This window comes from Fulmarus glacialis, unplaced genomic scaffold (genome assembly GCF_000690835.1).
Source record: "Fulmarus glacialis isolate BGI_N327 unplaced genomic scaffold, ASM69083v1 scaffold16300, whole genome shotgun sequence".
NCBI classification, from domain to species: Eukaryota; Metazoa; Chordata; class Aves; order Procellariiformes; family Procellariidae; genus Fulmarus; species Fulmarus glacialis.
Genome location: NW_009188466.1, coordinates 18,919 through 45,318, shown reverse-complemented (window position 1 = coordinate 45,318; position 26,400 = coordinate 18,919). Strand labels below are relative to the sequence as shown.

The following is a 26,400-nucleotide window of genomic DNA, read 5'->3' as shown; positions in this document are numbered from 1 at the left end:
AAGACTGCAAGGGTCCCGTTGAAGAGTCTGCCTTCCTAGCTGCCCTTGATTTTATTTAAAATATTCATTCTCTCTCCCTTCAAATGTTCTGACCTGGTTTAATCTGGGCACAGAGAGACACATTAAATGTGTTCCTGGCCTGGCCTTCATTGCTGTGACAGTGCTCCAGCATTTTTGCATGGATTTCTTCATACTCTTTGTGGCTATGAGTTGTTGAGATGGGTAACTGTGTGTGTCTTGGCCACAGAGTCAACTTCTATTTATGTTTTGGTGAAGTTTCTTTCATCAGGGACAAAAAAACTCAAAACAACTGTGTTGTACATCCTAACGCCCCATCTCTTTGACATTATAGTTCAGGACTTGTCACTAGGTGTCTAATTTTGTTGTAGAGCCAAATTTAAAAGAAATGGATTTGTGAAGAGACAAAGGTCTAAAGAATCTTCTTCCATTCCACTGTTGTAGCCATAACCTCCTGGACATAATCTGAAGCCCTTATAGCTCTGTGCTTCTGCAGGTCATTCTTACCTTCTTCAAATTCTCCTGGACGATGCCTCTGCCTTCCAAGAAAACCGACTCCCTGGTGCACCACAGGAGCAAGCACTGTGGGACATTTAATTCCCTCATGCAGCCTTTCCCTGGGTGTTTCACTTAAAACAATCAAGATCAGATTTCTCATCTGGGATAGGGACGGTCAGACCTGTGGACCTGAGGCCAATTTGTTTGTAGCCTTCAGCCTTTTTCGTTTTTGTTATTTGAGCTCTTAGAGTCCCTTCCCTTTCCTTGCAGCCTTTTCCACTGGAAAAGCATATGGGAAGTTCATAGGTCTAAGTGCTGCTTTCTCATTGGTTTTGGGTCAAACAGAATGAAAAAGAAACAAGGGCTGAAAAATAAAAGGAATAAATGAAACCATGAATGCATGGGAAACAAATTAACTGGATATGTTTTACGTTCTGAAATATTTCCATAATGCTTCTATGTAGTGTGTGTTTATTTTTCTTTGAATAATAATGTTAAAATATGTCTAATTCAATTACTCTCTGCATTCACTGAATGAGTTTTCCTTGGTGAAGAGTTCTCCTACACTACCCCAAGCTACGAATTCCATATGATATTTGAACAGGTCCTTTTAATTGCTGATATTAAGTGTCGATCATTCTGCTGTAAGTTGGCAGCGTGGCCAGAGAAACAAATTCCCCTTTCAGATACATCAGACAGTCATTCAATTAACGACCAAAGCTTTATTGACACAGTAGGAATTCATTATGTGAAATATTAAAAAAAGCCCTCCACTGGCTAGTTAAAAAAAAAGAGAAAGAGACTTTTTAAGATGGTGGATTATCTACATGTAGTTATTAAAATTATTCGTGCAGAATTTAAAATTATAGTTATGGTGGAAACATTTTTCTCAGAGGCATAAGCAGCATTTCTGTTGAAAAATAAGTTGGACTTTGAAAAGATGAATATAATGTACGCATCCTTATTTCCATAGACATTGTGCATTTTCTTGATTAAAAGCCTTAGATTTTATGAGTTATGGCTTTAGACTTGCTGCATAAAGAGCTTCATGGCTTATTCTGTTAGAGTCTAATTTGAAAGAAAGTTCTTCCTCAAGGGTTTAAGAAGTAATTCATAAAATGGTAAGAGTAATAAATATTGTGCCTTAACTCATACACTAGGATAGATAGACAGATTTTGTACACCTGGGTGTAATTTTAGTTAATTCACACAAGAGACAGGCTGAAAGTTTATTGTTTGGAAGGAGAAAAATGGCTTAAATCTTGTATTTGCAAAAATGATTATATTAGCTTAAATGAAAATGCTACTCTATTAATGGCTTCAATAAGCTTTGCATTTGGAAAAGTATTTTAATAAAAAGTTACCTGAAGTTTACTGCAACTTAAAATATGTAAGTGAGGGAAAAGTACTTACTTTGATTTATATGTCTTTTGGAGGTGTAATTATTGGCTTTTTACTCACCTATGTAAAACAATGTACTTTTGTAAATGGATTTCTGGCCACTTTACTCCTTTTTTTTCCACATAAAAAGTAAGCACTGTCAATCAAAGAATTTTAAGGTTTATTTCCTCTTTAGAAATGATTGATAGCCTTTTAGATTTACAAGTTGACAAGTTAAAGGGTTCTATCGGTATAATTATGTACTAAATTCACAGTCTTTCAATTTAAATGTCCTTTTAAAACCACAAGATTATCATACCTGTATTTTGAAAAGTGGGCCAGTCAGTTTGGGTTGGTATACAAATTGCTTCCATTAGCCTTGGGACCTATTTGAATTTAATACAGTTTTTTAAAGTTAGTAGTACTTTCAATAGTACTTTTAAAATTTAGGGTAATGGGAATGCATTTTAAGTACAGTATGTGTTATCTTGTTTTTAATGTATGGATGTCAAGAACACAAATAGAGAGTTTCTAATTGATTATTTTTTTCCAATCATGGAAAAAAAAAACGTTCTTTGAATTAGAGCACTGGGAAATGCGTTATTGTTGATGGACTTCAACGGCAGAGACCAGACTCGTGCATACTGGGGACAGAGGCAAAACCTTGCATGAAGCTGGTATCTGACCTTGTACGTTAGCTGCCACTAATGGTGGCCTGAGCACTGGCTCTTCTGCAATGTTTGGAGATCAGAATATCACCTTTTCTTTGGAGTTTTGTCAGCTACTAACACAGGAACTGGTGTGGCCTTAACGCTGAAGGTGGGGTTAAATATTTAAACAGGGCTCTTTCTTTGAGATATGACTGATTACATGTGACTTGGATTATAAATGAACTGAGGAATGGAGGGCTGATATCATCCAATCTGTGGTTAGATGTTCAGGCAGCTAAAGATTTGGTTTTTTATTTTATCTAAGATTGAAAGGATTGAATGGTTATAGACTAATGAGTGATATCTGACAACTACAGTTTAGGACCCAATCCTGCAAATTGCTGTGTGCAGCCTCTCCCCACCACTAAAGTAAAGCTGAAGCTATTTGAAGCAGAAAGTTTTCAGTATCTCTCAGAGGATGCTTGATGCCTTGTGAGATTGGACCATAAAATTAACATTTTTTTTTGGTCATTTAGTTCAGAAAATACTCACAGGAAATACTCCATGGATTTCAAATGTGTTGAATGTGTGGGAAGATATGAGAAAATGACTGCTATCTCTGGGGGGATTTCAGAACTGGCCTCCATTTATAATACTGCAGAATTTAGTAACTACTCTCCCAAAGGATGTAAAGGGAAAATGGCCATAAACTAGACTGAATTAGAGAAGAAACACATTTGACAGAGCCACGCTAAAATCTTCTAACATATTTGCAAAAGAAATGTAAATTAGAACTGTAGGGGTTTTTTTTAATCTTCTCAGAGAACAGCTATTTTTGATAATAAATATAAATAGCAGTAAATTAATTTGTTGTAAAATTTGAAGAAGGTCTAAACTAAACGGGTCCAGGATAAGAAGCCATGTAAGGAAACTCAAAGGTAATGAAACCGGGGGTTTACAAACCCAGGTACTGTGATAATTTCTGCAAAACTACGCAACAGAGTGGACAGCATGTGGCCAGGGTGTGAAAGGAAACATGTGGAAAAAAGGCCCCACCATCCAAAAACCGAAAAGGGCACAAGCAGGGGAAAAGCCTTATTCTCACGCCTTCCATACAATGACCTGAATATAAATAAAAGATCAAATTCAGATATTCCCGATAAAGGGAAGTGCATGAAAAAAAACAGAGAAGACTAGAGGGATGCCGTGATCTCTGGGGCAATAAAAAACTACTGACAATGCCCAGAAGGTAAAATCCTGAAAGATTTCTAGTGTTACCATAATACTGTAACCGTAATTTCAGGATATGCTCGGAAGATTCCTTTCTGATATTAGAGAAATATTGAGATTCTGCTGGACCTTGTGCCTCTCCAGCCAGTCCCCATCAGGCACACACTTCTGTTTCACTGCTGCTGGGTAGATCTGGATTCCCCTCCACCACCTTCCTTCTGCCTCATTTTGCAGTAGCATCGCTGGGCCTGCTTATGGAGTTGGGATGTACTGAAGGTCCAGGAGGATATAGAAATCTGACCCTTTGGTTGCCAGTAGGACCATCTGCTGTAGAAGTGTGGTTTGAAAATAATAATTTAAATGGAACAGTTTCTTTAAAAACTGGACTGTTTTGTGGGATTGTTTATGGAACACCAATTAATTAAAAACAAGCCAGGGATTAGATATTACTTTCATGGTAACAGTGTGGTCTGGCTAAAGATCTTTAAGGTTAGGAGTATGAAAAAATGTTCTCTTCACTTAAAAGGTGGAAGTATGGGCAAATTGTGCCATGTTGATCAGACTGATGGAGTTGTGTAGCTTGCTGTGGGATAAGCATCGCTGAGCCGCATGAGAGTGCTTACACAAGTGAGATTGGGAGATATAGTTTGATGCTAAATCTCTTTTCAAGAATCAGATGGCATCATTCTAGCCACATAATAAAGTTCATAATAAAACCATCATAAAGGTGCAAGATATATTCATGATTTAGTAGGCAGACTTTGTGCAAGACATAATTTTTTTTGCTATTAATAAGCTAAAACAAAGTAAGCAAAACTTTAAAGTGACATAAAAATGGAAAAAAAAAATTAGATTTCCTTCCCACTAAAAAAAAGGCTGAAAATATAAAAATCCATATTAGAAAAAAATTTTTTTTCATTTAACTCAAAAAAATTGCAAGCAAATTGCTGTGGAAAATTTCATAATCTCTATTGGCATGGGAGAGTCTAGATGCGCTGTTGTTTAGAGATGCTTAAGAATGCTTGACTGTTGTTCCAGTTCACCAAAGCACTTAGGAAATTTTAAGCACATGTTGAAGTCTCACTAACATCTGAGTTTTAAAGTGATCATATGACTGGAAATATAGCTAGAAGGTCATTCAGTGCAGTCCCCTGTAATTATAGGCAATCATATAAAAAACATAATATGCTCAAATTTGCTTTGCTGAAAGCAAATGGGTTTAAGTATGTGCTTACAGATAAGCATGTGCTTAAAGGCTTGGCACAATCAGAGCTTCGATTAATGCAGGCAGACCAGCATTTTCATGAAGATTAAAGTGTCCCACTTCCACCATTTCTCTCCTCCATTTTATTGGACAAGGACTGGGGAAAGATGAACTGAAAACATAGATGATTTTTTTTTTTTAATTCATTAAGTCTTTTGGATCAGTTTAGTGCTGATCGGAGCCTGAGCCGGGCTGCTGAAGTCAGTGTCGATGAGTAAAATATAAAGCCTCTGCCAAGACCAATGCCTGTAGTTCACAACAAAATTATATGTGATCATTGCACACGGAGCATATTAAATGTATAATAGAATCTGGAACAGGAGAGACTCCCTGATAGCTACTTCTTTTGTCTTCCAATCAGAAAGGACCTTCCTTGTAGTATGAAAGCAGGAAACAAAACAACATGAAACATGGGGTGCAAAGTATTTATCAAATTAATTTCATCACGACTTTCAGAGATAGTACTTGCTTCCTATTTGGAAGATGTATGCAACATCCCCAAATTTTCCAGCAACCTTGTTTTAGGAACTCAAGTGGAAAGGTTTGCACTGCTGTTTGAACCAAAGCCTCCGAACCAATCTCAAATAGCGTTCGGACCAAGACTTCATAGTCAGTGCAGATTTCAGTAAAAGGGCATTTTGCTGTGATCCTTCCTCGGTCTTGCAAGGCGTTGCCAATTGCTACAGTGCAACGGAGCCTGCTTGCTATGCGTTTGTCACATCACGATGTTGTTTGTTGTTGTTTCAGCTCTGAACGAACCTACCATTGACTATGGTTTCCAAAGGTTACAGAAGGTTATCCCCCGGCACCCTGGTGACCCCGAACGCTTGCCAAAGGTCAGCACAAAGTTTGTTGTTTTATTAAATATGAGAAAGCTGGTTACTGCATGTTTTTGTCTGAAAGTGCAAGACTGTAAATGTAATGGTCCCAGCTTAGTACCCAACCCAGATAAGCTGAAACAGAGGCATGGCCAATAAAGCCCAATCAGCAGCTTTCATTGTAGGCTTATGAGACTTCTGTGACTTTCTGAGTCACAGCTAACTCAAACAGCTCTTGTCTTTCTTGAAAACAAATCTTACTCTGTTTTCTGGAATGCTTAACAAAGAACACGTTTTTGGTTGCTATTTTGGAACCCGAGCAGCTTATTCATAGAAGAATGACACTTCTTGGTTTTGGTATCACAGTAGTACTTGCCATTATAATTTTGAGAACTTCACCATTGATAAAATCAAGTTATTTGGATCTTCAGGGAATGTGTCCCCACTGCTGCTGCACCATGTATTGGTTTAGGATAATTATTGTTATATACTGCTTTATTTCAGGATTGCTGAAATAATTAGAGCAATTAATTAGAGCAATGTGTAGTGAAGTGATTTGATGTTTGTTCCCATCAAAATTAGTGGGAGTTTTTTTGTTGATTTTTGTCAAGTAAAAGCTAAGGAAGAAACAGAATAGTTCACATAGGCTTCTAGTGGTTCTGTCTTGTACTGTGAAGATGCTGTCTGGGTCTGCACTCACATCTGTTCTTGCTACCTTGCCATACTGTACTTTCTCTGGTGAGAATTTGCGGTGAGTTTTGTGATATACTGGAGAAAGAGGTAGGGTGTTTGAAAAAGTGTTGCCCTTTGCCACAGGAACACTGAGCAGTAGTGTGCATGAGCTGGAGTCACTGTATGTGACCAACTGCCACCCTGTGTTTTATCTGCTCTAGCATCATAGCTGTTAGTGAGTGAGCTGGGGAGTCAAATAGGACAAGTATGTGTATTTGAAGAACACCGCCTTTGGCTTATGGAAAGGAAGATGTGAATTTGCAGACCTGAGACATAGAAGAAATTGGGCTTTGATGCCTTAGGCCAGATCCCTCAAATAATGCACATCCAGCATAGCCTTTGTGACTGGGTAAATCTTGTGACCTTTCTTCTGTAGCTTCCTGAGCTGTCAGTAGGCTTTCATCAGGGATTGTTATGGGCTTTGATTAGTTAAATTTCTAAAGTGTTTCAAAGGTGAGAAGATTTCATGAACACTGTAACTTATTTTGTTTTATTGCTTGACAGAAATAAAATTCAGTATGTGGTGGTTTTTTACAGGCTTGTTAAGTCTTTTATCTTTGCCTAGGAAGGCTGTAGACTGTGGTTTCAGGGTTGATGATGTGTTATCCTTCCCTCTTACTACCAGAGAAACATGCTGTCCTGGAGAGTTACATTTTACATTGGCTCTGTCCACCCTCTACAAGCTGTCCCTTTGTCTGACTTTTGGACAGATTTGCAGCAGGACACAGCTTTCATACGTTGTCAAATTTCCCACCAGAGGTGCAACCCTCTCCAAAGAAAGAGAGCATCCTTCCGTAGGGGCTCTTTCATCTGTATTGTGCCTCTGCTGCCAAATGTGCACGTGGAGAAAAATTGTTTCTCAGAAAATAAGAGACCAGCCTTCAATATGCACCAGGGGTTTGCAAGGCCCAAAAGAAACACTGCAAAACTTCCCTGAACCCAATGTTCAATGTTCCAGCTGACTAGTAGGTGGCCATGGCTTTCCTCTAAACCAGGAAATTCAAGTGAAAAAAGACTTAGCAATTCCAAATTGGGTTATGCAGCTGGGGCTTGTAGTACATCACTAACTTCCACAGGTATTGGGCTCCCTTTCTGATGCCCGTGGCACTGAGCGGGTCCCCAGCAATGCTCTTTCGTGCTGGTGTGGGAATGTAGCCATCAGGCTGAGCAGCCTCCTCTTTCCCATTTAGGCTGAGACTGTTACCCCACTGATAACCACAAGTTCCTGCTATCTAGTGTCATGGGACATAAAAACAGGCAGAAGAAAACTCCATCTAGCTCCATATCCTGGCTCCAACATTTAGCAGGTATTTATGGATAGGGTATGAGTATGAGGGTTAGTACTGAGTCATCTGTCCTCTCATATACCCTTTTGGCTTAATGTGTTTGTTCTGAGTATCTTTTCAAGCTATTTTTTCAAATCTTTAAATCAAGGGAAATTGTGGTTATGTATGCAGAGGTATGATGTGATGGCCTAAAAAAAAAGTTACTGCTTAAGGACTGAACAAACTCAGTGAAGAAACTAGTATTGCTATGCAAAGTTAGAGGGAAACAGGACGAAGAGGACCTTTTTTTTTGTCTTTGGGTAATTCCTTGTGTGCAAGCTTGAAGGTTGGACCTCAAGTTCAAGACTCATTAATATGCCATGCACAGAGGCTGAATGCAGCAGGGGTTGGCACATGTCGACTTCTGTATTTGAGGCACTGATGGTTCAATTCCCAGCATCGCTTGCTGGCTCCAGGATCATAATCAAGGACGCAGCGAGTCTCTGTGCTGGGTGAGCACTGCACAGCGCTCTTCTCCATGTCATTAAACCAGGAAGGCCTTTGGCAGTATTCCACTATAGACAATTCTCAGTGGCTACTTAGAAGAGAGTTGGAAGCCATATGGCTTCCACAGTGGAACCACGGGCAGAGAGGGCAAATGTATGAGAGACAGAGAGTGAGACAGCAGAGAGGAGAGCAGTGCTCAAAGCTTTCAACATCCTTTCCTCCATTTTCCCCATTGTCCTGCCAGTGCATTATCACTTTCTGTTCACTAAATAGATTGTACTTATGCATTAAATAAATAAAACAAAACACATTTCTATGATTGCTGATAGGGTTTGTGGCCATTATTCCATTGAAACATTACTGATGATTTAGAGATCTTTCAAGAAACAGAAATGGTTATAATTTTTGTGTTCATAAGGGCATGCAGTCCTTCCCATGGACCAACAAGAGCATTTTGCTGTGTGACTTATCCCTGCAGTCAAGGAGAATTGTTGAGGCCATCAAATGAGTCTTAGCACATGACCTACCCTCCAGAGCTGAGGAGCCATATCTGTGTCAACAGGCATTTCTAAAACCATTGAGGCTATCTGAGAAGTTTGTTCTCCACTAGTTTAGAACCAGTATTTCAGAAGTGCTCATTGTTCATACTTGGGATGAATTTTTTGAAATGTTCTATCTGCTGGAAGCAGAAGGCAAAGAAAAAAGCCAGATTTTGAGATTTTTTCTGTCTCCCAGTGCTTCAGTAGCCAAATTCCAGTAGAGAATGTCCTCCCATGAGCGGGAGCTGATGTTGGCAGCTGGGCTATGGAGCCAGCTATGGGCCAGAGTCCTCTTCCCTTCTTGTACAAAGCAGGTCAGGGAAAGCAGCCCATGTAGGGTTGTCATTAGCAGATGTGCATGTCTGTACACACACGCACGCACAAACACATGCACCAAGAGGAGAGACAGGCAGTACAGAGGTGGTGGGATTAGCACCCAAAGCTTGGAGTGAGATCAAGTACCAGGAGTGTGCTGGGCAGTATAGTCTTTCCTTTCTAATACAGACAGGAGGCAGATCAGAGGAAACAAGAGATCTCTGGGGAGAAGTGAAAAGAAACACCATGATGCTAATGTTAAGAAATCGTATCGTTGTCCTGTAGGAGCAGTCTGTAGAAAGCCTGCCTGTGGAGCTGGGGAATAAGTCTGTACATGTGTGTGCAATTTCCCTGTCTCATGTGTTTGCATATGTGCACACAAATACACACGTGTTGTTGGTTCTTGCATACATAACTGCAGGGGAAATCACTAAAGAGTTCAGATCACAACAACATGTTGAGTCTGTTGAGGTTCATTCATGGAACTGTCCTACAATCCTTAAAATCAGTCCCTGGCAGATACATTGCGATTCTGCAATTTTGTTAAAACTCCACAGCTATAGCCGTAAAACAGTTTCAACTGTGAGCTAGATTTGAAGCACATCCGTCCTAAATGATTTAATAACAACGATTCCTCTTTATATGCAATTTCCTAGAATTTATTTGCCATTTTCACCACTCTTACAACTCATCACTTGTATTTAAATTAAGCACAAGATTGTTCACTCTGTGTTTGAGAAGCAAGTTATTGCATCAACCCCCTCCGTGATGTGATGTGATGTCCTCTCCCTCCCAGTCTGGTACTTAAATGCTCTTTCTAGGAGACCCCTCATCCCACCTGAAATGGACTTTTGCTTCTGGTTTCTCTTCATGTAGATGAAAATGGAGCCTCTCTCTCTCTCTGTAGCACACAGGGGCCTCCCTGCTGAGCAGAGAGCACATGTAACCAGGCTCCACCCTCCCTTCAGCTCCTTTTCTCTGGTCAGTCATTAGACCCCCCCAAGACATATCCCACCTCCTCGTTTAGGACACTAATAGAAGACAGGTGGTTGTTAGGAACCAGTGGCTGGCAAAAGCAGTTGTCTTTTCCCATATGAAATCCCACAGATCTGCCCTTTATCCATCGTGACATGGGTATTGTTTATATTGCAAATAAAGGTTATCTCTAAATGTGGGTGGGTTGGCCCAGGCTTGCTCGTGGAGGTTAAAATAGCAATGAAGACGAGGCAACTCAGGTTCACTGCTTCAGACAGACCCGATGGAAAGTCCAGAACGGATCTCCATCTGCTAACTCAAGATACTGTATTTTAACGTAAGTTAGTAATTTTCAGCTAAGAAACACATATTTTGGGTTTTTTTTCCACCCATTGTAACAAGAGGGTTGTTAGAAAAATTTTATGCTAAGTGTGGGCAGGAAGGGGGAGCATGTGAAGAAGAGCTGTTGGAGTTCGTCTGTATAGCAAGGAGGGCATGAGATGTGCTTGGCGATTTTTATGCTGTACTGTAAAATTTATAGGAATGTGAGAGCAGAGTTAAGGTTGGAATCAAACCCTTAACAGTTGGGGTTTTTTCATTTCCTAACAATTTGGGTATTTACTTGGTTGAGGGGCTTGTTTAGGTTTTTTTGGAGTTTGGTTTTCAATTTATCCTATTGAAAATATTCAGGGAAAGAATTTCAAAGCTATTGAGAAGAAGACAACCAAGATGCCTGAAGCTACTATGAAAGTATCACCCTTATAGGGTGGTGCATGTCAGAGGCATGTCTGGGAATACACAAAGAGTCTGAAATGAGAGACCTAAGAGACAGAGCCACACTGGGCACTGGGCACTGGGCACTCGCTGAAGGGCAGAGCCATACAAATGGCTGGCAAGGAGCCCTTTCCTTTCTGAAGGTCACCAGTGTGCATACACATTTCAGTGAGTTTTCTTTATAAGTGGGTCAGCATTTACTCAGCAAATGATTAGAGCAGATGGTGTAATTTAGAATCTATGACAAAACTTTTAATAGATCAGGGCTAACATGATGACAAGGAGCTCTGCGCCATTCTCCATTCCTGATTTCTGCTTCACCTTGGGGTAAAAATCATGCCTGGCATTGGAATTTCTAGTCTGCACATTCCATCTGAGCAACTCGAACCACTTGTTTGAACATCCTGTAAGAGGGATCCCCGCATTTATCTATTCCTGTATCCTTATTGTTATTGTTTTTAAATACAACAATCAACTGAGGGTGGCAGGAAGATACCAAACAGGTAAACACGGTCCCTTCGAGGAGCAGAGCTTTTGAAGGAAAAAGCCACAGTTTGAAGAAAGTAACAAAGGCTGCATTTGTGTATTTTGCTCCATGGAGCTGAAAATATCTAGTAAATTGATCCCGTGGGAGTAATAAATACACATTACTTTATCTTGTACTTCATGTCCTATACCCCTGAGCCTTGATAGAACAACACCACTTAATAGACTTAAAAAAAGAGTAATTACAGTCATTGGTTGTGTGATATTTCAGCCCTTCCAGCCCTGCCTGACCTTCTAATTTAGCTCACCGTGTCTAACTAATGCATTTATATTCATCTTTTATGAAGCATGTGTAGTACAAAATTGACTTTGCAGCCTTTAGCAAGCTGTCTTACCAGGTTTAGGATCTGGTTAGTACAGCATACTGTATAGCATATGTACATTTGCAGCAGAATCTTGCATGCATATGGTTCTGATCAACTATTACTTTTTATCCTTCTGGAAATAAAATAAAAAATATTTATTCCATTTCATCCTCCCCTCCCCTTTTTAAAGCTTTTATTCATTGCGGCATTATTTACAGCTAAACATGCAGGCAGAAAGATGCAAGCATTTTTAAAATGATTACCACTAATGTTTCTACTTGTCAGAAGTGCTTAAATTTTCCTGCACTTTGTCTAAAAACTTAGCACTTTTACCTTTTACGAATTACAAATTTATAAGATCTTACCAAGCTGATTTACAAACACAGCTGACAGTTTATGATGAATGATGTTGCAAAATGTACAATATGTTTCTCTGTCATTTCCATGCATGTATATATTAAGAAGAAGATTAAGAAGAGAGAGAACCCCCCTCTGAAAGAAACCCTTGAGTTAGAGAGCACACACAAATCTCTCTCCTGCGTTTCCTCATAACTTCCTGCTCACTTCACTCATCCAGTAGAGCACAATTGTTCTCTGTGCATTTTCTCCCACCATATGGTATCCTCATTACCATACACTAAGGGTCCATATGGGGAACTTGTGAAGTGAACTGTATTCATTTTAACTGCCAGATGAGCAGCCTTTTGCTTTGCAAGCTTAGCTTAAGTCATCTGCTGTCTTTATGTTGTTATGGCAACACAGCACCAATAAAAAATTCTAATCTACTGTAAGTGTCTGGGATCACAGTATTTTAAATGCTTGCCGTAACTGTCCTCTAAGTGAAGACGCTTGTTCTTTTAGTATGACAAAGGGTTATTGTCAACTCCAGCAGGTGGCAGTAAAGAAATTGTTTCTTTTTTTTTTTAACCTTTTAAAAAAATATATCTTTTCTCTTTTTCCCCATCTCCCCCCAACTCGAAAAGTCATAGAATTACACAACATGGCCAGTCCTCTACATTTCCTAGGATTTCTGACACTGAGGTCGGAATTGCAGGTGATGCTCTTTAGTTGCAACTCAAATACTAAAGGTAGTAAAGTATGAAACTGTGGTGGCGGCTCATGCACTTTACTGACAGAGATCCAGGCTCAGGTACCACTTCACCGGGGTTCTGAAGCCTCCATAGCCACCCAGCTAGTTCAGTGCTGGAGCTGGTTTTTAGCTACGTTTCCAAACTCTTGATTCAAACACAAAGCTAATTAAGAATATCTTATAGTAATGGAAGTAGGCAGCAGCATCCTTAAATATAAATCATTTTCACCTCCGCAGGCCACATGATATGTTGCATCTCTGTCTCTCTGTCTGTATTGAAAGTGAATGTTTGTAGTCTCAGTTCATCAGTTCACATTAGCCTCATGCTGAATATTTAAACACAGAACAATTTGAACACACCATGAAGAGAGACAGTGACTGCACTTTCACTTGGAACAGCAAGAGCTCATCTAATAATAATTTAGTAAATCAGCCATTTAGTGGCTCAGTTGTACACTGTATTGTGCCAAATAATATTCAGTTCAACTGTATGCTGGTGAAATTGAAATTCAGACTCCAGTCACGTGGCACTTTTTTGCTCAATGGAGAGATGAAATGGAAAATCACCCTCCCAATAGACTGTTTGAATGTAGTGATTTATCAAAAACATAGCAGAGTGGCAATATTAACAGGATTTGGTTGTATGTGGTACAATCTATTCTAATTAGGCTTTTATTATTGTGGTTCCTTCTGCACAGATTATTTGATAATTCAGGATTTGCCTTTACATCTTCAGTTTATTTTATATATGGGCAGAGAGCAGATATGTGTAGTTACTGCGTAGTTACAGTCCTTTAAGGCCCAGTCCTGTGGGAAGTGTGGTGAGACCTTTATTGCTGTATTTCGAGCCCTGGCTCAGAGGGAACAGCGTGCCCTTAGGAGCAATGGGGAAACGCAGCTGCTGCCTTTCCTCCTCATGAAGTACCATGTATGTTACTTCATAGCACGAAAGCAATATCAGATTAATTTTTTTCCCCTGTTTAAGGCTATCAGGATTTGTAGGGAGTGGTGATATCTTATATTAGACTAACAGATATAACTGGAAAAAACCAGACAAGCTTTTGGGCGCACAAGCCTTGCTTCCCACCTGCTGACTGTACCTTTTCTCGCCTGTATCAGCGGGTCTAATAAAAGGTATTACCTCACTCTACAAAACTTGCCTTGGTTGTAACCATAGACCATTGTGACTTCAGCCAAGCAGCTATGCTTTAAGGCTGTCTCTGATGAAGATGGGGGAGAGAGAATATTTTCCTAGAAAGTATGTTGTGAAGTTTAATTTGTTCCCATTAAAGTGGTGCTTTGAGATCTTTGAATGCAGGGCATTGCAGAAGTGTGAAGTAATGTCTATAATCTCACCTACAGTCTCCATTTCTAGCCTAGTTTTAGGTGTTATGCAGTGGTTTACGTGGTGATGTAAAATATGATTGCCGGGTATTTCTCACAACACAGTCCAATTGAGTAGCAGAAAAAGCATCCTCCTAACCATCATGATGCCATTTAGCAGAGAGTGCTGGAAGCAATAGGATGCCTGTTGTCGTAATTCTTCTAAGAAATACAGAGCTTCACAATCTATACTCAGCTGCTGACACTTGAAAACTCAAACATTTTGGTGAAATGAATCAAGCAGTAATGTTTCTTTTATGAGATCTCCTCACGGGAAGGGAAGGTTTGGCACCATTTGGAGATCAGGCTCAGTGATCCATCATAGCAAAGTCAGCTGTCCTGGTGTGTCTCATAGGTCACTCGATCGAACCAGTGGCTCTTACAACTATATTATTGCTTATGGAACAGTAATTGAGGTACCATGGTTAAAAATTACCTGGTCTAATAGGCAGTGAACAATTTGCACTCAATACAATTATAAGCCAAATCATTCATTTCATAACACTTGGACTAATTTATTTGTTGACCTTTTAATATCCATAGCTCTTCAGTAGTATTAACTGCAACTTGGACAAAATCTCTTGTTCATTTTACTTTCATTGATTTTTTTTTCCATTGAGGCAATAACAGTTGTTTGAGTACAACCTTTTCTTTCTGTTGTAAAAGTCAATCATGTAACTTATGTTGATATAACTTAACTGGACTGAAATGTCCTCTAAGTACAATAGCATACAATCTCATGCTACTTGTGTAAACACGGATATGCATTTTGGATTTATTTTGAAGAATGTTTTGGAATATATTTGTGACTATAGATGACAAATTATATGCTTGCTGAGAGGAGAATGAAAACAAAACACAGAAGCATTTTTTAAAGCAGTGCCACATATATGTAACATAGATTTTGTTCACGGGAGATCTAAGATACAGAAATTTTGGAATTTGTTTCTGTTGATTTTGTTCTTTAGGATGACCTAAGTGTCTTTACTAATAATGCTGTATTCATAATTTCATCTGGACACAGCATCTTGTATCTTGAAGTTCTAACATTTTACAGAATAGGGGTGCTTAATTTTTCCAAATGTGAGCCTCTGACAAATAAGATGTGTGTAAAAGTATTTTTTTAATACATAGGAAAGAAATATACTAATATTTTGATAATCTGACTTTCATTTTTTCAGCTTTAAACTAGCATGAGAGCAAAGAGTTTTTGATGATCAAAAAGGTTACTGAAATAGTGATGTATTTTGAAAAATCAGTGGCAAGTTTTGAAGCACTTCCATAAAATATGTTGGTGTAGTGACAATGGTAATCTTCACTCACCACTGGAAAAGGAACCCTAGATTGTGTAAAATTTTACATTGTGGAGGTGTACACAGAAAGGTAGTGTTGTCTCTGTGAAATGTTGGATAAATTTAATTTCTTAAATACATGGTTATTCAACCTTTGTACTTGCTTTGGATAATTTCAACTGAATTTTTAAAGCTGTAAATTAAAAATAATAGTGTCAGGAACAAAATATCTTTTGTTTCTGACAAGAAAGTTGAAAATTTTTTAGAATATATGCTAGGAGGCACTTCATTGAAGTAGTCTTTCTGAGCCAAAGCCTCTTTGTACAATGAACTACTGTCCTTTGAACACATAGTTATAAAATATAATTGTTACACATTTGGCATTTTATGCTTCCCTAGAAATTACCCCTTGGTATCTACACCTAATCTATGGTCTGTCTTTTAATTTCAATTGGGTCTGAAGTGGTCCTTCGTTGTAATGAAAATGCCCCTTTCAAGAGACTTCTTTTAATTATACCGATGATAAAATGTAAGTGAAAGTAGTCATTTGAAGGGGTTATGACTGAGCAGTGTTTTAACGGTAATACTAAAATCTACCAACGTTATTCCAGTCTCTATTTCAACATTTTTATGCACTCACTCTCCACAGAACGTAGTGGAATATCATTTTAGGTCAGAATTTCAATGCGTCTTATTTTTCAGTTTTCCTCCTGCTATTAAAAGTAACCTGAACTCTCAATTTCTAACTACTAACACTTCCTACCTGAAGCATACAATCCAGAAAAGTGACAGTTTCACAGATCTTCATGATATGCTGGGGGATTTTTTTGTTTGTTTTGGTTTGTTGAGGTTTTTTCCCCTTCATTAAAAGAAAATGCAGGTGGATCTTTAATTGCATATAGATGAACACTTGTTTTTTTACAGAAAATAGCTAATTTGGCATACTTAGATATTTATACGGGTAAATGCATTAATAAAGACCAACTCTGAAAATTAAACGGTCAAAACACATATGTACAATTTACACTTTAATTGCTAGATAGCTCTGCTGATTTAACTCAGCAGACATTCTTGCCTTGCAATATCAAACATAATTATATATCTCTATAGGTTTAAATGCAGTCAAGTGAATTATGCCGCCCAATACATTCTAGATTTGACCTAATGGGAGAACAATTTAAAAGTGATACAACTTGACCTGTATTTGGAAAGTCTTTGTGTATACAAATGACAGAAAATAGGTATCAGCCTGTCTATTTGCCAAGTAAAATGTTTTTTCACTCTCACAAATACATAATTGGATATCTACATTGTGCCACACACAAAGTCACAAGCCACATTTAATCTTTTTTTAATCCCCAGTATTGCAGAGAATTTTTCTAATGGGCACAGTAATACGATCTGCAGAATAAAGCTTCTAAAACAGCCTGTGCAGTATCTTTGAACGACAGTCTCAGAATTTAGTGTCTCTGTTCATTTTTCCAAATTCTTTTTAAGTTTACTTAAGTCCAGACCCTTCAAATAATTCAAAACATTCTTCTTCTTCCATAAGGGGACTTTGACAACTTTCCAAAAATATATGGGTATAAAATGGTCAGGAGAAGACTTTGAGTAATAACTCTTTTTTTTTTTTCTTTTTTTTTCTTGCAACTCTCATCTGCAGCTGTTTTCAAGAAATAGGAATGTTAATACTATGAAGAGCAGAGGAAGAACTATCAGAAAATCTTACATATGCAAAACAACAAAACCCCTCCAAACCTAAAAGCTCATTAATCTCAATAATGAACATCTGCTTCAAAGTACTGTAGATGCTGATACAAATAGTTTGGGGTAAATTTTCAAAAAGAAATGCCTGAGATTCCTATCTGAGATTGCTTTGTACATGTGTCTCTGTATGTTTTGCCCAGGGACTGAAGGTAGCTGTGGCACATAAGGAAAATTTAGAGTGCAAAATGTGCTTTTAGGTCATTGTGGCAAACCTTTGAGGTCAGATAGATAGAAGAAAAAAATCTAATGTTATCATTTGTTTGTTCATATGTTCGTGGATAAATCAGGAATAATCTTTTTGTTGTCTAGATAGATGGGAATAGTATGAGTCACTGTAAAGTGGTGGGATGGAGGAATTTCTGTAAAGGAAGTTGGTGAAGAATTTTTTGTTAGCCATTGAATTGAGTTTATGTGGACTTATCCATTCATGATCTCGTTTGTATCCCATTTATTTTGTCTTCTAATGATTCACTGGATCTGACAAACTGATCATAATATGAAAGATGGGGTTGCATAACTAAGAAAAAGTAGGTGCAGAAGAACCGGTCTTTGCATGCTGGGATAAATACTGCAGCCTTTTGTACAGCATGAAAAATGTGTTTCCTTTTGTGATCTCGCTATGTTTCAAACTGGGGGGATCTGTCCTTAGATCCTCACAGTGTGAGCTTGCAAGATAACCAGTAGGAAATGCTGTAGAAGATGCCAGAGAATTACCATAGCGTCGATTTCTTAATGACAGTGTTAGTGAGTCCCAAATATGACTGACATCTACCAGCTACCACGTGATGTGTTGTAGGATGTGAATAGATATGAGTACAATTTACCAGCCCTGCGCTGTGTGCATGGAGGGTAGATTGGCCTCATGAGTTAAAATTTGACAACTCTGAAGGATTCCTGCAGGTAGCTATAAATGCCTTTTTCTGGTAAACTTAGAGGTCTGGAGCAAGACATACTGCAAACATACTTAGGAGAATCAAAGTTCTACAGCTATCTGAGGGACATAGATGTGAGTCAGGTAATCACTGTTGGATAAAGTCCCTAAAAGAGGTGATTTAAGCACTGGCAGAGTGATTTTAGTTCTGCATATCTGCTTTCACATACCCACTCTTCTCCCTTTGACTTAGAGACCTCACATTAGCAGAGAACTCCAGAGCTTTTAGCTCCGTCCAAATTACTTGCCAGATGCTTCAGCTGATGATAATATGGTGGGAGCATCCAGACTCTCAAATGTCAGTTTATTCAAAGAGTTATTCCAATGCAACTATATTAATGCTACTTTATTCCATGCTACTGTGTAGCTAGTTGAAGTACACATCTGTGCTAGCGACTAATTCTGTTGCCGTTGTTATATGCCCATCATTTATGGAAATGCAGACCAGCAGCATGAGTGGTGTGGATTAAAAAAGGGGCTGATACCTTTTTTTAGTATCTAAGTACACCATATTAGCAGGAGGATAATAGGGGTAAGACGGGAGGCTTGCAAGGACAGACTTACAGGCGATCATCATAATTTTGTTCCTTCTTTTGTCAGCAGTATTTGCAACCGAGACTGTTGGAATAGGGTGTGTTTTCCCTATTGCTGTGCATTTATCACCTTTGTGGTTAAGAGGTGGTTTAATCATCGATTCTCGATGTTTATGGCTAGATGCCTGCTCGCATTTGCACTTCAGTGTTTGTTCTTTCTGCTGCCTCATATAGGCTTTCTATATTTTATTTATAAGGTTGGCTCATTGTGGAGCAGGTGGTAAGGTCATGCATGACTGTTTTTAGTGCTGTAGATTTAGGCTGTGATTTTCAGTTTGGGTGGAGGCTGATGAGACTACAATGGCTTAGAAAAGCTAAGGTTCTAGCTCCCACTGTAGACTTATTTTCTGGAAATTGCCATTGAAATTCAGAGACAGGAATTCAGTGCACTTCCATCCTATAGGCAGCGGTAAGCAGAAGCTTTTTTTTTACCCCTCAAGTGAAGTATGTTGTCTTTCTCTCTCATTTTGCCTTCCTATCTTTGTAATATCTATATGGTGTTTACTTTTTCAGTATGATTCAATTATAATATATGGAAACTACTCAGTTGTTTGTTTGTTTGTTAGAGAAGTTTTCATCTCTGTGTGAGTACCAATATCTTTTTAGTGAAATGGCCCTGTTATTTTATACTTCCCATTAGGCTGGCATGGTTCCCTCAGTTTTACAGTAAATGGAGGATCTTTACATTTTGAATGGCTTTTATGAGTCTTTATAAAACTATAATTGCTGAAAATGATACAATAATGCAGTGCTCAGTGTAGATGTGGAGAGATGGGAGGTTCTGGACAGGCTGAAACTCTTGTTTACCAAGCTAGATGGCTGGCATTTTAGATCTGTGGCATCCTTCTAAATGGCTCTCTACCAAAATGTTGGTTTTGCCTTTGAGGTGTTCACAATTTTATCTTTTAAAATATAATGCATACACAGATTTTAAGTATAAGTTTAAAACTTAGTTCTAACACATATCCTTAACTAGCACATTTATATCTTCACCCATTGAAAAACAAAGGAAAAGTTTGAGCACAAATTATTGTAATTTTGGCTTGAAATTTCAGAATGTGACCTTTCCAAGGTGAAGAAGGGAACTGGAGTCTGATGTTCAGCATTTTGACTCTGCAGAAGAGTTTTTTTTCTCACAAGTAGCCATGAGAGTGGGAAGTTAGAAGGCAGAGCCAGGAGGTCAGACATAAGAGTCAAGGAAGTATGAATGACATCATCATCCCTAAGTACCCTCTCAGAAGATGAATGAGCTCTCTCTTGTATTACAATGCTAAAGAGCATTAGAAGGTGATATGATATCTAGACAAGACATAAGATAAATGCCTCAGAGTATGCTAGAACAGCTTCCCCTCCACGCCCTCCACAAGTACATAAATCTTTTGGTGGTCTCAATAATACAATATGTGGCTGATGAGTATTATATATTGTGGTCAGCTTCTTCTTGACAAAATTCATTTAGATTTAACAAGTACCTTGAACATTATCTAATTTTGTTACTTAAGCCGAATAACTCAGTGTAACTCTGGATACCCTGTAGCTGACTAGACTCACAGCCCTTTTGGGACAGAGTGGATTTTTTTCACTAGTTGCTGAATAAAAGGTAAGCATATGTCAACAGAAGAAATATCCCATCTTGTTTAAAGCTGGCACAAAATGTGTTTATCATGATAAAACTTGACACGAAATGTTTTCGTCATGATAAACTTGAAATGCAAGTTTCATGATCTTAATAAATTCCTTCTGAAGGCAATGCATGCCACAAGCAAAACATGCAAAGTTGCTGTAATGTTGGTTCAAGGTACATTCTGTCAGAAGTGGATTCAGTCTGAATTTCAGTCTTTGTGCTTCAAAAGCTCAGTCTTTCTGGTATGATTTACATAATCTTTCCTACAGTAATTTTGGAATATGCAGAGCTGCATATTCCAGCCCCCTCTTTTGCTTATGTATTTTCAGGAGGAAAATTTGATTAAAATATTTAATTGCGTTCCTGTTTCAAAAATTAAAAAAGTAAAAATCCCTCAGTAGAAAACCAGCTTCAGTTTGGAGTGAAAATGGACTCTGCATCTGTGGTGTGTAGCTGCATGGAGGGCAGAGTTCTGATGCATCATATTTCATCACAAAAGTAATCTTTCCTCTTTTCAAAATTTGCTCAGTTGTTATTTGTATAGAAAACAAAATGATGCTCATTTGAAATAAAATGCAAGACAAGAAGACCTTCACTTTAGCTCTAACTAAATGCTGCAAGTCCTTTATTCTAAACCAAAAGCTGTCAGACTTTTAGCATTAATAGAAGAGTGGATCTTTCTTGACAAATGCCCCCATAAATTAGATATTAGCTTTAGTCAAACTCTGTCTCTCTCAGGAAATATTTCCACTTGCATATTCAATTGGAAGGACCTTACATGATGCCCACTTACTGCTATGAAAATCTAGGCTTCTGAGATGAAGGCAAAGAAAAATTTCTGTGAACAAAAGAATATCTGGAATAACAGACCTTGGGCTTATGCAGAGATTTCTTTTTACAGAATGTGAGTTTCACTCACTTTTTGATATGTCTGTCTGCTGCTCTGTCCACCTATCTATCTGTTTATCTATCACCATTGCAGTGGTAACATGCAGTATCAATTGGATTTTAAAAGACATAGATCTTTTATATTAGCTGTCCTTTTTTATAATACCTTTTACAAATTTAATCAATGCATTTTAATATACAGTATAGTTTAAGTGCAATATACAATAAATATTCGAGCTTCATCTTAAACATGCTCTAGCCTTTAAATTGTTAAAACTGCAGTGCCCTTTCAATCTACTTACATAATGTCATAAAATATACATTTCAAGGTAAATGAAGTCAGCTACTTCAATTTAGTCCCTCAAACTGGTAGTAAATGAGAGGTTAACACTATGGTGCCAAACCCATTATTGAGTAAATTTAGCACCTTGGACAGCTCTGTAAAATCTTTATTGCTTTCCTGACCTGCTCGTCATGTTCTGTCTATGTGTTCAGTGGCTCTCAGCTCTGATTGAAAGGCAATATATTAGATCCCGAACACAAACATGCTCGGGGGCTGCTTCACTGTGAGCGTAATGACATGGAGGTGAGAACAATTTTCTGGTCACCGCAATCCAAGCACCTTGCAAGGTCTGTTGCTCTAACTTATAGAGGACTTTTGGGGCTCCTTTGTATGTGGAGTTGTAACAGTAGCTTCTATGGTAATTTAAGCAGAGCTGCAAAGGGTTTAAGATGCATTCAGAAAACAAGAGGTTAATATCTTGAGCATGTCTGTAGTAGCATTTTATTGTGTATTTTTAAAGCTAGTTTGTGTCTATAAGAACTACCGTCTGGAATAGAAGGTACCAGTGTTTGACACAGGAGTTTTTGTGTAACATCTACTTTGTATGATCTGAAAATGTCATAAACAAGAAATGCTTTTATTGTATGAAAATATTGTTAGAGAAAGTATGAAACTCAAATTTACAGACTCTGAAAATGTTGACAAAAATATAACCATTGACTAGCCGGGAAAATTGAATGCTACTTGTCAAACGTATTTCAATAAACCATCATGACAATTAGTTTTATTTACATGCAATGATATGGCTTCAAAGAGCTTCCAGTGTTTAAGAACTGGAATATATTTGATATTAGGTAGAGCGGCTGTAATATTCCATGTAATTACCTCATTTTTTAACATGGTCTTCAATCTCTTTTTAGATGCATTCTAAGGTTTTTAGCTCAGCATTACATAAATAACTATGATTAGTCAGGTAGAGCAGAAATGACTATTTAAACTTTCTTTTTTTTAGTAATTTGGCATAATGACAGCTTAGGTTAACAATATTCCCAAGCAGTTTGTGGGCTCTGTATCACATTCTAATTTTCCATCAGCGAAATATATAGTTGCAAAGAATTTCTACTGAAGTGAAATAAATCCTAGTTTGCAAAGTCAAACACCTGTGCAGTAATTTTCCACCTAAAATCACGGATTGAAAAAGATAACATTTTTCAGTAACATCTCTGTTCTTCTCTAGTTTGTATTTTCAGTATGAGGCAAAAAGGGCAACTGAGTGTTCTCATGGTAAAGCAACAAGGATTGATTGTACCTGGATGTTGTTTGTAGCCTGTCTGTCTATGATTATACCCCTAACTGTTGTGGTCAAGCTACAGAAAAAAACCCCAAAACAACAACCACAACAGAAAGAAAGAAAAAAAACCCAAACAACTAGAAAAAGGCTGTAGCAACTTAACTCCTCAGAATCTGTTTCAAATGTAGTGATTTAAAAATCCATCAATTATATATTACATCTCACTTCATATGTGGAAAATAATTTAAATGTGTTTTCCGAGAGAGGGGTGTGTGCAGCAGAAGGCAAGCCTAAATGTTTACTGGGAGTACAAAAATTCTCCATCTCATTTTTGAATTTAGGACATTATATATGTCATAAGTAGTTACTGCAGTATGACAACTATTTTATCTTATATTATAGAGAATTTAAAATTGAAAAAATGCTAATATGCATCTAAAAGCTTGTCATTTGAAGAGTTGTTCAAGGATTTTTGAAGAGGTTATGGTGACAGCAAAATGAACGCAATTATATCTCTATTTTCTGATCAGAGTCTACAGTATATGAAAATTGAGCACTACTGTTTCTTTTTGGTATAAAATATGGCTATTGTGTAAAATATTTTAAGTTAAAAAGTTTAACTTTGTAGAAAACTGTAAAATCCTTAGAACTGGTACTATTTTTGTAAGCTATCTGCAGAAATATACTGTGGTGAATAGCATCGTGTTAGTATATTAAAGCAACACTTAGGGCCTGGGAATTACAAAAATATGTTTTACTGAAAGGACAGTCTCGACTGGTTTTGATCAGGCAGTTGGGAATCTGCTAGATGCTTTGAAAGAGTAAGAAAAAAAAAAATTCTTCTGGGTTAATTCTGCAATGCATTTTGACATTTTCTATCAGGATTGTTCATAGAGATTTTTCCACACTGTAAAATGTAAGAACACAGGAAATGCTATTATTACTTGAATGCCAGTTTAAAATACTCTAAGAAATATTGAGTGAAAAGGAACAAACAGGAAAATGGAGGAAAAAAAAAATGCCCCAAATGGAGAACTAAATCCCAGACTGTTTTAAATTCTGCTGTCCACGCAGGGAATTTTTCCAGGAAACACTGCACTGTACTGGGCCGTTCTCTCATCCTGCATGTGTTTTCCTCTTGTGCATGATTCTATGTACATGGATCCTACCCTGACCCATCATACCAGGATACAAACCAAAGAAGTTGAAAGGTTACATTACCAGTAGCATAGGACTGATTGGATATCTTTTGAATGTGGCCTGCTGGTAAGGTCACAATTCCTGCAGTATGCAATTAAGAATAAAATAAACACATTGAAGGGATTCATAACATGCTCTGAATGACATTGATTGCAGTAATCTAGTAAATGACCTCAGGATTGTATTCTGCCATAAACCGATGAGTGGTTTATAGTGCAGATGGTAGAGACAATTGAGTGATGTATTTTATTTTGCAGCACCAATGATTCTCACCTTTTGACTTGATTAAGCGTGTGTGTGAATAGGATGAACTAGTGATTTAACACCATTCAGTGGTTGCTGAGAGTTGTTACAATTAAGGTGTACCTGGTGGGAGGAAAAAAAACCCCACAAAATACGGTGTAACTAATAGAAGAGTATAAAAGATTCTAATATGTGTTTTCCCCCACAAGGAGTTTATTGAACTCAGAGGAATGCATCTGTTTTTATATTGACAGGAAGTAATACTTAAGAGGGCTGCTGATTTAGTAGAAGCACTCTATGGTATGCCACATAATAACCAGGTAAATGCATTCTACTTCAGCAATTCTAAAACATGGCTATTTCTTAGATGTATAGATAGATCAGGGGCTAAAGGTATATGATACGACAATGTGAGACAAGAATAAATATAGAGGGCAATGTCACATCTGGAGTGGGGTTTCGTTTGCTTGTTTTCTTTTTTAAAGGGTGTGAATTTACTGCTTGTAAAAGCAACGTGTTATTAACCCTGGAGGCATTTGCCCACTTCCACCACTATATAATATGGGCAATGATATGCATTATGTCTTGCCACCAGTGATTTTTCAATCTTACCCTGAAGATAGCTTTAAGGTGGAGTCAGTCTGGCTCCAGCCCCATTCTGCCAGTTGGTCTTGTTATAGAGAAGCGTGGCCGCTGGGACTGAAACTTCCAATTCTCTTACCACAGATGTCAAGATTTATCACGAGGGCAGCAGATCTTACAAGCATTAGCTATCAGTCAGCCAACTGGTTTAGAAAGAAAAGCATCTAGTTTTTGCCTTTGAACAGAGGAATGTTTCATTTTAGTGTGTAAGAAAAGGTTTGTCAGAGCCACATTGGTAACTCTTTTATTCTTCTTTTCCCTTCTTATCCTCTAGGAAATAATCCTGAAAAGAGCAGCAGACATCGCAGAAGCACTCTACAGTGTTCCCCGCAATCACAACCAGCTCCCCGCCCTTGCTAACACGTCAGTCCATGCAGGAATGATGGGAGTGAATTCCTTTAGTGGTCAACTAGCTGTCAATGTTTCCGAAGCCTCACAAGCCACCAATCAGGGTCAGGAGAAGACTCGTCTTCCTCTCTCTATGAACCTTTTCTGATAAAAGTCAGGGAAATGTAAGAGTGATGGTTCAAAACTGAAGGCTAGGAGCACGTCTAGACAGACACCATCCCACATGCATGCACAACCTTTGAATGACACAATACTGTCCCGAGATGGGGCTTTCTTTAGTGACTTTTGCCCCAAAAAAGGGAAAAGCACTTCTGCATATATCTAAATAGCTTTTCCTTCTGCTCGGAATAACACTTGTATTTGTGTTTAAATCCCACTAATTTTAAAAGGATTTCTATCGACTTGAGCATGTACTTAATGTTAAGTACTTGCTTATATATTTTCTTGAGCATGGATGATCTCCCAGTCTGGGCCCTATGTAGCATTTCATTATAACACAAAAGTATCTCTTGAATATTCATCTGTTTGGTTTGGTTTTGCAAGAGACGTAATATTGGCACTGATTTTTTTTCAGAGTTTGAGACTTTCTAAATTTTGAAACTAGCAAAAAATAGAAATATTTACAAAGATATTTTCAGAGCTTCTCTGATTTTTAATATAAAGTGTTTTTCACTTTGTATAAAATCAATGTTGTTTTAATTCCTACAGTTAAAAATAAAAAAAAAAAGGTGAAGAACATTTTTGTAAAAACCCTTTGCATTTTCCCCTCTCCTTTGCTCAGCTCTATTTATTATCTGACTTTAAAATCCACTTTAATGAGAAAATATTAGAATGAGGCTGTTTTCTAGAAGGGCATACAAAATTATTTTGCATTACACTAAAAAAATAGAAATGATTTTTAGATTAAAAGATTTTATAGATGTACTGTGTGGTAGGAAGAGAAGCTGACATTTTTTCTTCTAGGAGTAAAGATGCATTTTGTATTTCTGTGCTTCTAGAAACAAAACTT

At 37.8% G+C, this 26,400-nt stretch overlaps 1 protein-coding gene across 1 annotated transcript in view; it reads left to right on the top strand.

Moving 5' to 3' along the window:
* The window catches only part of EBF1 (early B-cell factor 1), a gene marked incomplete at its 5' end in the record, with an annotated part of 72,427 nt that overhangs the window by 35,748 nt on the left and 10,279 nt on the right, over positions 1-26,400 (top strand). The window contains 3 exons of the mRNA XM_009578768.1: positions 5,788-5,876; positions 24,656-24,721; positions 25,318-25,495. Of these exons, the coding sequence (XP_009577063.1) occupies positions 5,788-5,876; positions 24,656-24,721; positions 25,318-25,495 (333 nt within the window). The remainder of the gene's footprint in view (positions 1-5,787; positions 5,877-24,655; positions 24,722-25,317; positions 25,496-26,400) is intronic.